Source organism: Micromys minutus (genome assembly GCF_963924665.1).
Source record: "Micromys minutus genome assembly, chromosome: 3".
Classification (NCBI taxonomy): Eukaryota; Metazoa; Chordata; class Mammalia; order Rodentia; family Muridae; genus Micromys; species Micromys minutus.
In genome coordinates, this window is record NC_137972.1 from 23,713,626 (window position 1) to 23,730,091 (window position 16,466).

Consider the following 16,466-nt stretch of genomic DNA (forward strand, 5'->3'; position numbering starts at 1 on the left):
AAACAGTACTGACAAAAATGTATAATTTTAAGCAAAAAATGTTTAAAATCTGTACATTTATCTTTGTTTTGCAAAATAAAGTCGTTAAAAAAAGTTATACTTGGTATATAGGATGATGTCATTATGCAGCAAGGCAAGTCCAGCCTGTCATTGGATGAGAAGGAAAGGTAAGTGGAGAAAAGTTTAGAAAGGAGAAAACAGAAGGAGGAGCAATGGAGAATCAACATAGAGCTGGAGAGGGAGGATCTAGATCCAGGTAGTCTTAATTGGAAATAAGTAGATATTATTATTTTAAGGGTTTCTGTAGGTCAATTGTTTTATCTAGGTTGGTGGTTTAAATCTTTGTCAACTAGTTGTGGGTCTATTGTGTGGATAGACTGTGGATTGAAAATTTAACATACAAATATGACTAATAAATTATTGATAATTGAGTCATGGTTTTACAGGGCTGTACGGAATGTGAGCAATGTTCCCAGCTGGATGAAAGATAGCCAGGAGAGGGTGGCTTGTGAACCATTTTGCAGAGTAGACTCGGCTTGCAGCTCCCCACTGGAACAGCTTGTGACCATGCAGAGTGAGAATGTGTGGGAACTGGTATATGCCAATCCTTTTTTATTTGTACCACAACTTTGGTAGATGTTAGACTTGAAGAAAAAGAGATTCAGTCATATACGCTGGCAAAGAATAAGCCTTCAGTTGATATCTTAGACAGTACTACTATGAAGAGAGAGAGAGAGAGAGGGGGAGAGAGAGAGAGAGAGAGAGAGAGAGAGAGAGAGAGAGAGAGAGAGAGAGAGAGAGAGAGAATATGCCCCAACCGTATTAGGTGAAACTAAAGGTACTTTAAAAAAAATGGTATCCCTAGAGAGTATAGTATTAGTGTAAATATATTTTCTTTCATTTTTATTTATTAAACTCAATGATTTACTTTTGTAAAATTAAATAAAAAGGGGATTCATGTTTCAAAGTGGATAAGGATACAGAGTAAGGATAGCTCTTAGAAGGGTTGCAGGTCTTTTCCCAATCTGTTGGCATGTGTTTTGTTTCCGTGAGAGTGTTCTTAGCCTTAGCAAAACTTCACAATCTAATAAGTCCCACTTATTGATTCTTGATCTTAGACCACAATCCATTGGTACTCTATTCAAGAAAATGCCACCTGTGCCTATGTGTTCTAATGTTTTTGTCCACTTTCTCTTATAATAGTTTCAGTGTACCTGGTTTTCTGTGGAGATCTTTGATCTACTTGTACTTGAGCTTTTTACAAGGAGATAAGAAAGGATTGACTTGCATTCTTCTGCATGCTGACTGCCAGTTGAGCCAATATCATTTGTTGAAGAGGCTGTTCTTTTCTATTGAATTGTTTTCAGCTCCTTTGTCAAAGATCAAGTGAACATATCTGTGAGAGTTCATTTCTGGATCTTCTATTCTGTTCCATTGATCTACCTGCCTATCTCTGTACCAGTACCATGCAGTTTTTAACACAATTGCTTTGTGATGTAGTCTGAGGTCAGGGATGGTGATTCCCACAGAAGTTTTCTTGTTGACAATAGATTTTGATATTCTTGGATTTTTGTTATTTCACATAAATTTATATGAAGAATTAAGTTCGAATTTTGATGAGGATTGCATTTAATCTGTATTACCAATCCCACATCTGATAGTGGTCTAATATCCATTATATACAAAGAACTCAAGAAGTTAGACTTCAGAGAACCAAAAAATCCTATTTTAAAAATGGGATACAAAGTTAAACAAAAAATATTCAATTGAGGAATATCAAATTGCTGGGAAGCACCAAAAGAAATGCTCAACATCCCTAGTCATCAGGGAAATGCAAATCAAAACAACCTGGAGATTACACCTCACACCAGTCATAATGGCTAAGCTCAAAAACTCAGATGACAGCAGATGCTGGTGAGGATTCAGAGAAAGAGAAACACTCCTCCACTGTTAGTGAGAATCAGTCTGGCGGTTCCTCAGAAAATTGGACATAGTACTACCACTTCTGGGCATATACCCTAAAGATACTCCAACATACAATAAGGACACATGCTTTACCATGTTCATAGCAGCCTTATTTATAATAGCCAGAAGCTGGAAAGAACCCAGATGTCCTTCAGTAGATGAATGGATTCAGAAATCGTGGTATATTTACACAATGGAGTGTACTCAGCTATTAGAAACAATGACTTTATGAAATTCCTAGGAAAATGGATGGATCTAGAGAATATCATCCTGAGTGAGGTAACTCAGTCACAAAAGAACAGACATAATATGCAGTCACTGATAATTGGATACTAGCCCCAGAAATCTCTGAATACCCAAGAAACAACTCACAGACCATGTGAGGCTAAAATAAAAAAAAGAAAGAAAATAAAAGAAAGAAAGGCCAAAGAGTGGAAGCCTCAGTCATTCTTAGAAAAAGAAAAAACACAGTAAGTGTAAAGCACACTCTCAGAGTGGGGAACACCTAGACCTTAAATTATTAATAACTCAAGATCTAAGAAGATAGTCATGTGGCAATTTTTGGTATTTAAAAATCATTATGTTTAATCTTTATACAACAAGAAAACTTTAACTATTTCCATATTAGGTTTTGTTTTACATATACTTTATGCTCATTGTAACTAGTAAAAATTTCAATGCATACTATCAAACTTTTAAAAAATCAAGTACTGACAAAATATATTCATATAGTTTTATGCAAAAATGCTTTAAAAGATCTGTACATGTATCTCTGTTTTTTAAAAAACTAAAGTTGTAAAAAAAAAAAGTTTGCAGGCGTGAATGCAATGTGAAATGTGTACCAGTAGGTGGCAGAGAGGAGAGAGATTAGGCCTACCCACAGTGTTCTGATTTAGAAATATCTGGATGATTCTTAGCCTAACACTCCCTGGAAAAAGAGACCCTGAGATGAGCACCAGTCCAGTGATTCATAAATCCCTATAACTTCCATTATGAGGAGCAAGACAGAGGCCTGAAGCCCCCAAATTCCAGAGAACTCAAGTCAGAAAATCCTCAGAAGGAGCCATTAAAGTCATATGCTCAATGATCCTGATAAAATCCCTTCACCACCTGCAGCAATCAGGAAAATGGGCCATGTATCACCTCTGGCCAGTACAACTGAGCTGAACCTGATGGTTGGGGGCACAGTTAAGCCTGCCCCAAAGACATGAACATGGAAGAGCTGACCAGCATTTGACAGGCATGCAGTGACATGGGTGAGGAAGAGATGCCCTCCCCATTGCCTCTTGTGACTTATGACAGGTAGGACTGCAGGCTCTAAAGTCATCAGAGGAGAACATCTCTCTGTGTTCCCTACCTCCTGCAGTATTCAGAAAAACAGGCCCTGATCTTTGCCTGGTCAGCACAGTAGAGGTTTCCCTGGATGTACAGTGTGTAGGTGAGCCAGTCTTCAAGGGCATGAGTGTAGGAGAACCAGCCCTGCCTCTTATCTGTTGGCCATTGGTGCTGAGCAAGGAGAGACTCCTTTCTACCTTCCCTTGTGCCTTGCCATCTATAGCAGGCAAAAGAGCTGTCTCTATCATTGTGAGAGAAGAACTGGCCATGTCTCTCAACAGCTGCAGCACTTACAGCTGCAGTCCCTGAACCTCACCTGATCAGCAGGGTAGAGCTGGCCCTGGTATCGGGAGTTGTTTGTGAACTGAACCTGAGAGCATAAAAGCTGGAAAGCTAGTGGACTGACCAACTCAGATTTCTCTCAAGCCCTGGTCTAGGCCTTTGAGTGGTCCACCCCAACATCTACTCTACTATGAACTGCTGGAGCACATAAAGAGGCCAGTTCTACATGTTTTAAACTACAGAATCTCCATGACACATGAATAAAATAACAGGATATTCAAGAGGAGTCCCAATGAGGTTGCAGTAACTGTAGAGTAGCTGAAGCCAGAGGCCTCAGAGCAAACCAACATGTCTTTGCCATGAACATTCACAAACAAAGAAGTATAGACATAAGCATATAACATGGGAAACACTGTGACATATTACTGCTTCAACAATGACACATTTTTTTTCTGTTAGTGCAGGAGGAGGTTGCAAGTGTGGAGGATAGATACAAGGGGACAAAAGATGAGAGGGACTGGGGTATATGATGTTTAAAGAACAAATAAAAAGTTAATTTTAAGAGAGAATAAGGATCAAAGACTTGGTGGTGCTTGTCAGCAAGCCCAGCACTGAGGAAGTAACAGGCATAAAAATTACCACCTCTTCGCCACAAAGCAAAAGACATTATTTTAAATAGTCTTTGATAAATAAAGGTTTCATTCAGGAGAATAAGTTGGGTGTGACAAAACACCTGCTTTGAAATAGATGTTAGTAGTGAAGTAAGGACACAAACAACTGATAGGAAGCATGTAGGGCCTGTTCCCTGGGGAGGCTTTGCATTAGAATCAATTTGAGGAAGATGCATATCTGGCCAGTGGTCAGAACATCCCTGCACATCACTCATCCTCTGGGATTTCTCAGTGCTTAGTTGAACAGTCATCTCATGATAGGTTACAGTACCAGAAGATGCATAATTAGAACTTCCACAAAAATCAAAGTAGTTTCAAAGGGAAAGAATTAACTTTACCTATTGCTTACTGTTTGCATGGATCATTAACAGTATTTCGTATACAGGGTACTCTACATTTAATCATTGCTCATATAAAGGGTATACGGGGAGCAGTAACTTTATCCTTTGCTATTAGTACAGCAGTAACGTATCAGTTTGTGAAAAGCAGGAGTTCAAAAAAAAAAAAGAAAAAAAGAAAAGAAAAGAAACTGAACTCAATGCAGACATTTAGAAGACAAAGCAGGGCAAAAAATGCAGGAGCACACTCTGGTGGACTTAGTCACCCTGAAAGCTGAACATGGAGGATTGCTACAGCCCAGAGGATTGAGACCAATCCACACAATCCAATCCACTAACCCCTAAAGAATCAACCAACAGTAACAAGAATGCCTGGGTCAAACTCAAGATTTGTCTTTTCTTGGTTTTGAAGATAAGGTTTTGCTGTGCAGCCTTGGTTTTCCTGGAACTTACTAAGTAGACCATGGTAGTCTTAAAATTATAGATCTACCTACTGAGTGCTGGGGTTAAAAACTTTTTCCACCTCTACCCAGCAAGAATTTTTTTTTAACGTATTAGAAGTTGGGTATATAATTATAACTGTGTCTTCAGGCTTGGTGTTACTCAACCCTGCCCCACTGTGAATAATTCCCACATTTAGATCCATTTCTAGAAATTTCCACATTCAGAACCATTTCTATAAATTTCCACATTTAGAACAATTTCCCCAAATTTTCACATTCAGAATCATTATGTAAATACCTGTTTCATTTGCGATCTCTCCATCTGGACATGGAAAACAATCAAAGCAACAGAATGGTTTTCCTTCAATGGGCGATTTCCTAAATCCAAACGTACAACTTTGACTACAAACAGAAATAGGAGTCTGTATAGAAGACATGAGAGGAGAGAAGGCAGTCAATTCATGACATTCATTATTAACCTCCAGATGGTAGATTTCAGCAGGATGTCTATGTGCTGTAATAATCAAGAACTACCATGCTTTTAAAGAGTGTGAAACCAAAGAATCTGTTTTTTCCCTCTTTTCTCTCTCTCCCTCTCTCTCTCTTTTAAATTCTTGCCTTGTTTTTATTTCATTTTTACTTTTATTATATTTTATGTAATATGTTTTATATTTAAAACTATTTTTAAGCTTTGAATACACTTTGATCATAATCTTTCCCTCCCCCAAGTCTGTCCAGATCCTCTCTCCCTCCCTACCCAACAAAATTCCAATTAAAAAAATCACCAAAATCCTAGAATATAAAATACATCAGGAAAGAAGAAAACGAAGCAAAAGAGAATGCACCAAACTGTGAGCACATAAAGTATTCATATAAATGTTGTTCTGCCAAACTACTCATGAACCTGAGCTGTGCCTTGGAATGGTTAATATACCCAGTGTCTTTCATTGGAGAAAAGTTATTGGGTGCCTTTAAGACCATATGTTCCCCATTACTATGTATCACCTCTTTTTATCACATCATGTATATATTCAGGGTGAACAATTCCAACAATAAGGGGATGAATGTGAATATAGTTTTAAAATTCAAATCCAGAAATATCTATCCTGAATACTTAATGACATTGTACACCTAGAAATTGTGTTATTTACTGAAAATACCTTTTCTAGTTGTGGTATAGCTCAGCCCTTAGCATATCTTTAATCCCAAACAAAGAAGGTGTAATATTTTCTTGTAGAAGAAAGCACTCATGTTTGAAAGTAACATCTAATTAATGGGGTAGACAAAATGATGAATCAGAGAAAGATGTGACAGAATGAGTCAGAGATAGGAAGCACCCAACTCTCATAAGAATAGAGAGGGTAAAGGTAACTTGCTGGTGTCTGATACCAACAGTCAGGTACTGAGGTGGTACTCAGGGATAGATGAAAGCCAAAGACTAATGATCCATTAACTCTCTTTTCAGGGACCCAGAAGCTGATGGATTCTGGTGATTTAATTCTCTCTTGCTATTCTTCAACCAGAAGTTTTGAGAGGTTTTGGCAATTAATTCTTTTTGCTCTTCTTAGGCCAAATTCTGATGACTTCTGACAACCTTGTTCTCTGAGGAATTCCACTCTGAGAACAGCACATGAACTCAATGATACTCACCTGCTTGTATAAATTACCCCAAGTTATGAGTTTGTCATTTAGGGAAAGATGCTGAACACTGTGAGATTCAAAGACAAACTGGCCAACCTTCACTTGAGTTTTTGAACCGCTCTGCAGTGACGGGTAATTAGAGATGTCAAACTTGGTTCCCAATGTCTCCTTGTTCACAATGTTTTCCTCATCAGTGCTTCTTCCAAGTTGGCCCTTTTGTAAGAATGGATGGAGCTAAAAGTGAAAAAGAATGTTCAGAACTTGCACTGTAAGACATTGAGATGCAAATGAACCTTGATAGATTAACTGCCCTGTTTTTCTCTAACTCTCTGTTCCTGTGACTTTCCTTATTGTAGGGCATATCAAACATTTGTCATAGGGCTAATCCATGCCATCAGTAGGCTTATATCACACACACACACACACACACGCACACACACACACACACACACAAACACTCAGACAAAATCTCAACAAATACTGGAGGTAACAGATGTTATAAACCAAATAAACATTACCACAATAAAATGGTTGAAGGCAATCAAGGGATACTAATTCGCAAATAAAAATTTAAGATACTATTATTTACTGATGCTATGATAGTATACTATATATAAGCAACCCCTACCAGGAAACACCTATGACTGATGAACATGTTCATAGAAGTGGCTGGGATTCAAGATTAACTCCAAAAAAGTTAGTATCCTTCCTCTATACAAATGACAAACAAACTGAGAAAAAATTAGGAAAACAAAACTCTTCACAATAAACACAAGCAAAATCAAATATTTTTGTGTAGTTACACGTATCAAATAAAAGACCTATATGATAAAACTTTAAGTCTTGGAATATAGAAACAGAAGATATCTGAAAAGATCTCCCATACTCATCGATCTGCAGAATTAACATAATAAATAACAAAATAACTTCAAGAGGTATGACTTCTTCTAATTTTAAATTGTACCACGGTGCTATAGTAATAAAATCCACAAAGTGTTTTCTTAAAAACACGTATGTTGAGCATTGAAATCGAATTGAAAACTCAGAAATAAATCCACCCATCTATGGACACCTGACTTTTAATAAAGCTGCCAGAAATATACAATGGCACGAGTAAAAATTCTCAACATATGTTGTTCTAGCCCATGTCTTCATTTTGAAGAATGCAAATAGATCACTATTTATCACCCTGTACAAAACTCATGGCCAATTAACAATCACATTAAACCAGACACACTGAACTTAAAGGAAGAAAAGGTAGAGAACAGATTTAAACACATTGGCACAAAAGACAGTTTTCTAACCTGAACATTGATAGTTCAGGCACTTTGATCAACAATTCAGTGGGATTTCGGGAAACCAAAATGCTTCTGCAAGGCATAGAACAAATTCTAAAGTATACATAATTGGAAATGAGTTATACTAACTCTGCATCTACTTAAGGGGTAATATCCAAAATATATAAAAAACTGAAGACACTAGTCAACAACAAAGCAAACAATTGAAATAAAAAATAAATTACATAGCTAAACAGAGATTCTCAATAGAGGAATGTCAAATGACTGAGAAACACTTAAAATAATATTCAATATCTGTATCCATTAGAAAAATAAAAAACAAAACTATTTTGAGATTCTTTCTTTTAGAATGACTAAGATCAAAGACACAATCTCATGATGGTGAGGATATGTAGCAAGGTGGGCACCTTTACATTGATGTAGGGAGTGCAAACTTGTACAGCCACTATAGAATTCAATAAGCTGATTCCTCAGAAAATTGGGAATCTATGTACCTCAGGATCCAGCTATAGTACTTTTGGGCATATAACCAACTGATACTCCATATTACCACAGGACACTTGCTCACCAATGTTCATAGTAGCTTTATTTAAAAATTACCAAAAACTGGGTAAAGCCAAAATGTTTCTCAACTGAATAAGGATAATTAAACTGTGATACATCTACACAATGAATCACTACTCACCTATTAGTAAAACGAGACTGTGGTATTTGTAGGCAAATAGACAGAACTAGAAAAGATCTAGAGTGAGGCACCCTATATCCAGAAAGACAAACATCGCATGTACTTCCTTAAACATTGTTATTAGTTGTAAAAATCATGTCATAATCTACAGACTCAGAGAGGCTAAGTAACAATGAGAATTCTGGTGTTAGGGGGTGGAAAGGAAAGGTTACATAGATTTCCCTGGGATTAGAAAACAGAGTAGATTTTTGTGGGCTGACTAGAGAGTGAGTAGAGATGGGAACAAGAATAAAAATGTTTGTGGAGGGAGGTACAAGAGAGTCTCTATTGGATCCTATTTTGGTCACTTTTCTTTCTGTTGTCTGATTTCCACATGATACTTTTTTTTCTTTTATGAAATTATTTATGTTCTGTTTATGAAAAGCAAATGAATGAATGAACTGAATAAAAATATAGTCATTAGGTTAAAATTAACAACTAAATTGTCACTTTACCTGCTGGGAGAGGCAAAACCTGTTATTTCCAATGGAGCAAAACTGGGTAGGTATATCAACCACTCCAGGGCAGGGCTCAGGTTCAGGAGCAAATAACCAACATAATTAACTCTATTGCTTTCATTGGTGTGTGATTTAATGTGGTTACAGTGTAATATTTTGGTTTGTCTTGTTTTACAGGGGTGTGACTTTAATTTGTTTTTCTGATTTTGGGAGGTTTATTGTATTGAGTTCTGGTTTGTTTTTTAGAGAAAGAATGTATGGTTGATAGGAGACAAGAATGTGGATGAACTTAAGGTAGAAAATACTATGAATAAAATATAGTTAAAGTTTTAAAATGCTTTGAATGATACAATATTAGTCTTATAGAATAGGAGCCAGTGGATGAAACCACATGCAATAAGGCAGTGGGTAAATCCCCATGTGAAAAGGCAATTAATGATTACAATAAAACACTATCTTCTAGCCACTGCAGGGCAGCTGCACATGAGTTCAGGCTTAATGATATGCATGAGGCCTTCCAAGCTCAAGCCAGGCTAAAGTATTTGAACATTAAGTCCTACCTATACCTCAGATGGCATTAGGAATTGTGAGCTATTGGATGGGAAGGTCAATTTTCTTTAAGAAACTTGACCATGAACCAGCAGAAGGCAACATATCTAAAATCATTGGTACAACAAGAATTGTTCTTGTACTTTTAGGGGTAGGATACAAATCTGTGGGTAGAAAGGAAAATTTTAAAAGATGGGAGATAATTCAGATCAAAACACACTGTAAGGAATTCTCAGAATTCTATATTGGCTAATATCCACTTATTAGTGAGTACATACCATGCATGTCATTTAAGATCATATTTTCTAGTTCCATCCATTTGCCTGCAAAACTCAGGATGTCCTCCTTCTTAATAGTTGAGTAGTATTTCATTGTGTAAATAAACCACATTTTCTGTGTCCAGGATTCTGTTGTGGGACATCAAGGATGTTTCTAGCTTCTGCCTACCACAAATAAGCCTGCTATAAACATAGTGGAACATGTGCCCCTGTAGCATTGTGGGGCATCTTTTGGGTATATTCCCAAGAGTGGTATTGCTAGACCTTCAGGTAGATCTATATCCAATTTTATGAGGAACCTCCAAATTGATCTCCAGTGTGGTTGTGCCAGTTTTCAATCCCACCAGCAATTGAGGAGTGTTCCTCTTTCTACACTTCTTCACCAACATGCATTGTCACCTAAGGTTTTAATCTTAGCCATTCTGATTGGAATAAGATGGAATCGCAGGGTTGTTTCAATTTATTTTTCTCTGATCACTAAGGACTTTAAACATTTCTTTAGTTGCTTCTCAGTCATCTGAAATTTCTCTTGTGAATTCTCAGTTTAGTTTTACACCCTATTTTTGATAGTTTTTTTTTTTTTTTTTTTTTTTTTTTTTTTTTTTTGGTTTGGTTTTGGTTGTTTTGTTTATTTGTTTGTTTTGTTTTGTTTTGTTTTGTTTGGTGGCTAGCTTGTTTAGTTCTTTATATATTTTTGATATTAGCCCTCTATTGGATGTGTGATTAGTAAGGATTTTTCCCCAATCTGTTGGTTGCCAGTTTGTCTTATTGGTTATGTCCTATGCCTTACAGAAGCTTTACAATTTCATGAGATCCCATTTATCAATTCTTCATCTTAATTTCCTCCTGTGCCAATTAGTTCAAGGCTCTTTCCTACTTTCTCTTCTATTAGACTGAGGGTATCTGGTTTTACATTGAGGTCCTTAATCCAGTGGGACTTAAGCTTTGTGTAAGGTGACAAATATGGGCCTATTATTATTTTTTTACATACGGACAGCCAATTAGACAAAAACCATTTATTTAAGATACTTTTGTCTTTTCCTTTGCATTTTTTTTTGGTTTCTTTGTCAATGATCATGTATGCATAAGTGAGTGGTTTTATTTCTTGGCTTTCAGTTTTATTCCTTTGATCAAGCTGTTTGTCTCTGTTCCAATACCACACAGTTTTTATTACCATTGCCCTGCAGTAGAACTTAAGGTCAGGGATAATGATTCCCTCAGCTGTTCATTGACTGTTAAGAATTATTTTTGCTATTCCTTTTTTTGGGGGGTGGTTGTTGTTGTTGTTGTTGGTTGTTGTCATTATTTGATTTTGTTTTGTTTTGTTTTTGCTTTTTCGTGTTTTGTGGGTTTTTTTTTCCATTTCCAGATGAATTTAAAAATTTCTTTCTTCATGTCTCTGAAGAATTGTGTTGAAATTTTGATGGGAATTGCATTGATTCTATAGATTATATATTATATATCTATAGATTATATAATATATATTATATATATATTATAGATTCTATAGATTTTGTTAATTCTGCCAATCCATGAACATTGGAGATCTCTTCATTTTATAATATCTTCTTTGATTTCTTTCTTCAGTGATGTGAAGTTATTGTCAAACAGATATTTCACTTGTTTGGTTAGAGTTACCCCAAGACACTTTATATTATTTGTGGGTATTGTGAAGAAAGTTGTTCTCCTAATTTCTTTCTCTGCCTGTTTATCATTTGTATGATCAAAGGCTACTAATTTATTTGAGTTAATTTTATATCCAGAAACTTTGCTGAAGTTGTTTAACAGCTGGAGAAGTTTTCTGGTAAAAAATTTTGGGTTGTTTATTTATACCATCATGTCTTCTGCAAATAGTGATAACTTTATTTCTTCTTTTCCAATTTATATCCCCTTGTCCTAGCTAGCACTTTGAATATTAGATTGAATAGATATGGGGAGAGTGGGCATCCTTGTCTTGTCCCTGATTTTAGTGGGATTACTTCAAGTATTCCTTCATTTAATTTGACATTGGCTGTTGGCTTGCAGTGAATTGCTTTTGTTTTGAGTAGATATGGGCCTGAAATTCTCAGAATTCTCAAACACACACACACACACACACACACACACACACACACACACACACACCATAAACAGTGGAAATATATAGTGATTTGAATTATCAATGTCCCCAATAGATTCAGGTATTGGAATACTTGGTCCTTGTTGGAAGAGTTGTTTGGGGAGGTGGTAGAATTTTTAGACCATGGAGCATTGCTGGGAGAATTATGTTGCTTGACTGAGATCTGAGACTGAGTATCCTCATCCCACTTGCTCTCGTTGGTTCCTACATGCAGTTGAAGATATGGTCTCCTTGATTCTTATTCTAGCCTGCTGCTATGCCTCTCTGTCATTAAGGATTATCCCTCTGGAATGTAAGCCAAAGTAAATTTCTTCTATCATAAGTCACTTTTGGTTACTTTATTACACCAATAGAAAAAACATATAATAACAAATATTGCCTGTAACATCTATAAAAGAGAAAGCTTAGACACTACTAGTGGGAGTATACATTAGTACAGACACTCTGGAATCCAGAATAAAAAAAAAGAAAAAAACAGAAATCGAACTACCATAGGATCCAGCTCTATCACTTCTTGGTGTTTACTTAAGGAACTTCTAAATCAGTGCATCATAAGTACTTGATATTAGGGCTTACTGCAACAACAATGGGTTCATGACTCAGCTTAGGAGCATGTGGTAGCTTGAGTAAAATTGTCCGCCATTGGTTCAGGTATGGAAAACTTGTCACCTAGTTGGTTGACCATATTTTGAGAGGTTTTAGAGGTGCAGTCTTGCAGGAGAAAGCATGTCACTGGAGATGGTCTTGAGAGAATAGAGAATTTTTAGTTGTTTCTCTTTGATTTGTCTTGTGGTTGAAATATTATCTCCTGATTCTGTCACCATACCTGATGCTACCTGCCATGTCTCCTTGTCAGGATGAACCCTTTTACACTTAGAACTATTAACCAAACCCTTTCTCTTATGAGTGTACTTGGTCATAGTGTTTTGTCACAGCAACAAGAAAGCAATTAATATAGTGTCTATCAATTAATGAATGCTTTAAAAAATTTTGAAATAAAGATATTGGAATTTTCTCCACATATAAAGAGTAATGAAGTTGTCATCAGGACAGGCATCCCAACCGCACACAGGTCCCTGAAAGCTTAAAAGAGATGCAAGATTGCTTACCATCATAAGTGGAAGGGCAAGTCAACTTCTTTTGCCCACATTCTACCCTGGGAGAAATTGAACAGAAATCTCGCTGTTCAAGCAGCAGAGTTGCCTGGGGATATACACTTCTGGCCCAAGGTCAGACCCAGCCCAATTGCACTGGGAACCTTGGCCCGATGGCCCACAGTTTCATGGTTGCTCAAAGAGCTGCAGGAATGCTTTCCATCCTAAGCAGAAGGATTTTGTATATTTCAAAACCTGATACAGAAGACTCAGGACCCGCGTGTATAGGCTGAGCCCTCAGAGAAGCCTTGCAAACGCTCTCGCACCCTAAACCTGCCACATACTGTCCAAGGAGGGAACACCTAGTAATCTCCTGAGCAGATAGAAAGGCAAACTGTGGGATCAGGTCCTCTCTGGCCCAGTGAGAGAGAACTATATTGACTGCCATCAAGACTTGGGACCCGCCCACAGACAGCTGAGAACCTAGAACAGCCTTGCAAGTGCTCTTCAACCAGAACCTGTGGAGAGCAGGTGTGGAAGCAGTGCCAAGATGACACTTGGGACTCCAGCCTAGTCTTGTGACTAGCACCTGACTTCCTCCTGCCGCCCCCCCCAGATTAGCCACTCCCACCGTGTGAGCTGTGCAGGTGTACCAGTGACATGAGATCAGGCCAAATGACACGGACCTATGAACTGTAGCCACGCAACATAGACTGAGGAGGTGGAGATGAGGGAGGATAATAGGACTGCACTTGGGGGTGGGGCAAAGAGAAAGAGAAACAGAAAGAGAGACAGAAAGGGATAGAAAAGATTTTCACGGGCATGCTGTAAGGTTCCTGAATAAACCACTTTGAGAAGAATGCTGTGTCACCGCTCCTTTTCTGCTGGTTGGAGACAGCAGCAACATGAACCCATTGGGAGCTTGCCACACACCCTTCAGGCTGTCCTGGGAGGGATATCCTGGAGCTCCTGGAGAACAGCAAGAGTGGCGCACTTTAGGGATTGGGTCTTTTCTGCCCCAGTGAGAGGGCCAGGCCACTGCCACCAAAACTCAGGATCCGCCTACACATGGCTGAGCCCCCAGATAAGTCTTACAAGAGCTTTCCCACCTGAGCCCACATAGACAGAATGAAGCCACTGCAGTCATAACTCACTACCTGCCCTTAAAGAGACAAACATCCAGAAGCAATTTCCTTCCTGCGCCTATGGGCCCTCAGATCCACAGTAGAGACAGGCTCCAGTCAGAGACAACAAGATCACCTAGAATCACAGGTAAAAAGATGGCAAGAGGAAAGCAAAAGAATCTAAGTAATGGGAACCAAGACAACTTGGCAACATTAGAACCCAAATATTCTACCACAGCAAGTAGTGGATTGACAAACACACTTAAGAAAGAAATCAGAAGTCACAGATACAAACATCACCAACAGACAACAAGAGATGGAAGAGAGGACCTCAAGGGCAGAGGACAAAATAGAAAACAGAAAAAACAGCCATAGAAGATGTAAAAAAAAACCTCCTAACCCAAAATGTTCAGGAGTTCCAGGACAAAATAAGAAGACCAAAATCTAAGGATAATAGGTATAGAAGAGGACAAAGACTATCAACTAAAAAGCACAGTAAATATCTTAAACAAAATCATAAAAGAAAATTTCCCTACTCTTAAGAATGAGCTGACCATGAACATACAGGAAGCTTACAGAACTCCAAATAAATTGGACCAGAAACCCCTCCTGACACATAATAGTAAAAGACCAAATATTCAAAAAAGAAAGACTCCTAAAAGCTGTAAGGGAAAAAGGACAAGTAACATATAAAGGTAGACCAATCAGAATTACACCAGATTTCTCAACAGAAACTATAAAATCTAGAAAGTCCTGGACAGACATCATAAAGACCCTAAAAGAACACAAATGGCAGCCCAGGTTACTATATCCAGCAAAACTCTCAATAAGCATAGATGGAGAGACAAAGATATTCCAGGACAAAACCAAATATACACAATATCTGTCCACAAATTCAGCTCTACACAGGATGGTAAATGAAAAAATCCAACAATAGGAAAGAAAGTACACCCAAAAAAAATCACACAAGGAAACCAAATGAAGAAAAGCACACAACCATGTCTACCCCTAACAACAAAAATAACAGGAAAAAAAATCACTATTCCATAATTTCTCTTAGCATCAATGAACTCAATTCCCCAATAAAAAGACATACACACTCAGACTAGACACATAAACAGTATCCAGAATTTTGCTGCATGCAGGAAATTCATCTCAGAGACAAAGACAGACACTACCTCAGAGTAAAAGGCTGGGTAAAAAACTTTCTAAGCAAATGGGCCCAGGAAACAAGCTGGAGTAGCTATTCTAATATAAAATAAAATATATTTTCAAACAAAAGTTATCAAAAATGATAACGAAGGACACTTTTTTGCCTATCACAGAAAAAAATATATCAAGATGAACTGTCAATCTTGAACATCTATGCTCCAAATACAAGGGCACCCATATTTATAAAAGAAATCCTACTAAATTTCAAAGCATATATTACATCACACACAAAAATAGTGGTAGACTTCAACACCCCATTCTCAACAATGGACAGATCATGTAGACAGAAATTGAAAAGAAACACAGTAAAACTAGCAGAAGGTATAAACCAACTGAAATTAACACACTTCTACAGAACATCTCATCCAAAAACAAATATATATACATTATTCTCAGCACCTCAATGTACCTTCTCCAAAATTAACTATGTAGTCTATCACATAACAGGCCACAACAGATACAAGAAAATCAAAATAGTCTCATACATTCTATCAGATCACAATGGATTAAGGCTTGTCTTTAATAACAACAATAATAACAAGCCCACATACACATGAATGCTGAATAATGCTCTGCTCAATGATAATATATATGGTCAAGAAAGAAATAAAGAAAGAAATCAAAAATATTTTAGAATTTTATGAAATGACACCACTATATCCCCAAACTTTTGGAATGCAATGAAAGCAGTACTAAAAGGAAAACTTAGAGATCTCAGTGCCTCCAAAAAGAAACTAGAGAGAGCATCATCAAACAGCTTGACAGCACAGCTGAAAGCTCTAGAAGAAAAAGAAGCAGATACACCCAAGAGGAGTAGATGGGAGGAAATAATCAAACTTAGGGCAGAAGTCAACTAAATAGAGAAAAAGAACTATACAAAGAATCAACAAAACCGAGAGCTGGCTCTTTGAGAAAATCAACACGATTGTTAAACC

The 16,466-nt window shown here is 37.3% G+C and overlaps 1 protein-coding gene across 1 annotated transcript in view; it reads right to left on the bottom strand.

Annotated features, from left to right (window-relative positions):
• LOC308418848 (vomeronasal type-2 receptor 26-like) overlaps positions 1-16,466 on the bottom strand; it is a gene marked incomplete at both ends in the record, with an annotated part of 67,506 nt that overhangs the window by 12,821 nt on the left and 38,219 nt on the right. The window contains 2 exons of the mRNA XM_080914406.1: positions 5,333-5,456; positions 6,685-6,909. Coding sequence (XP_080770532.1) covers positions 5,333-5,456; positions 6,685-6,909 — 349 coding nt within the window. The remainder of the gene's footprint in view (positions 1-5,332; positions 5,457-6,684; positions 6,910-16,466) is intronic.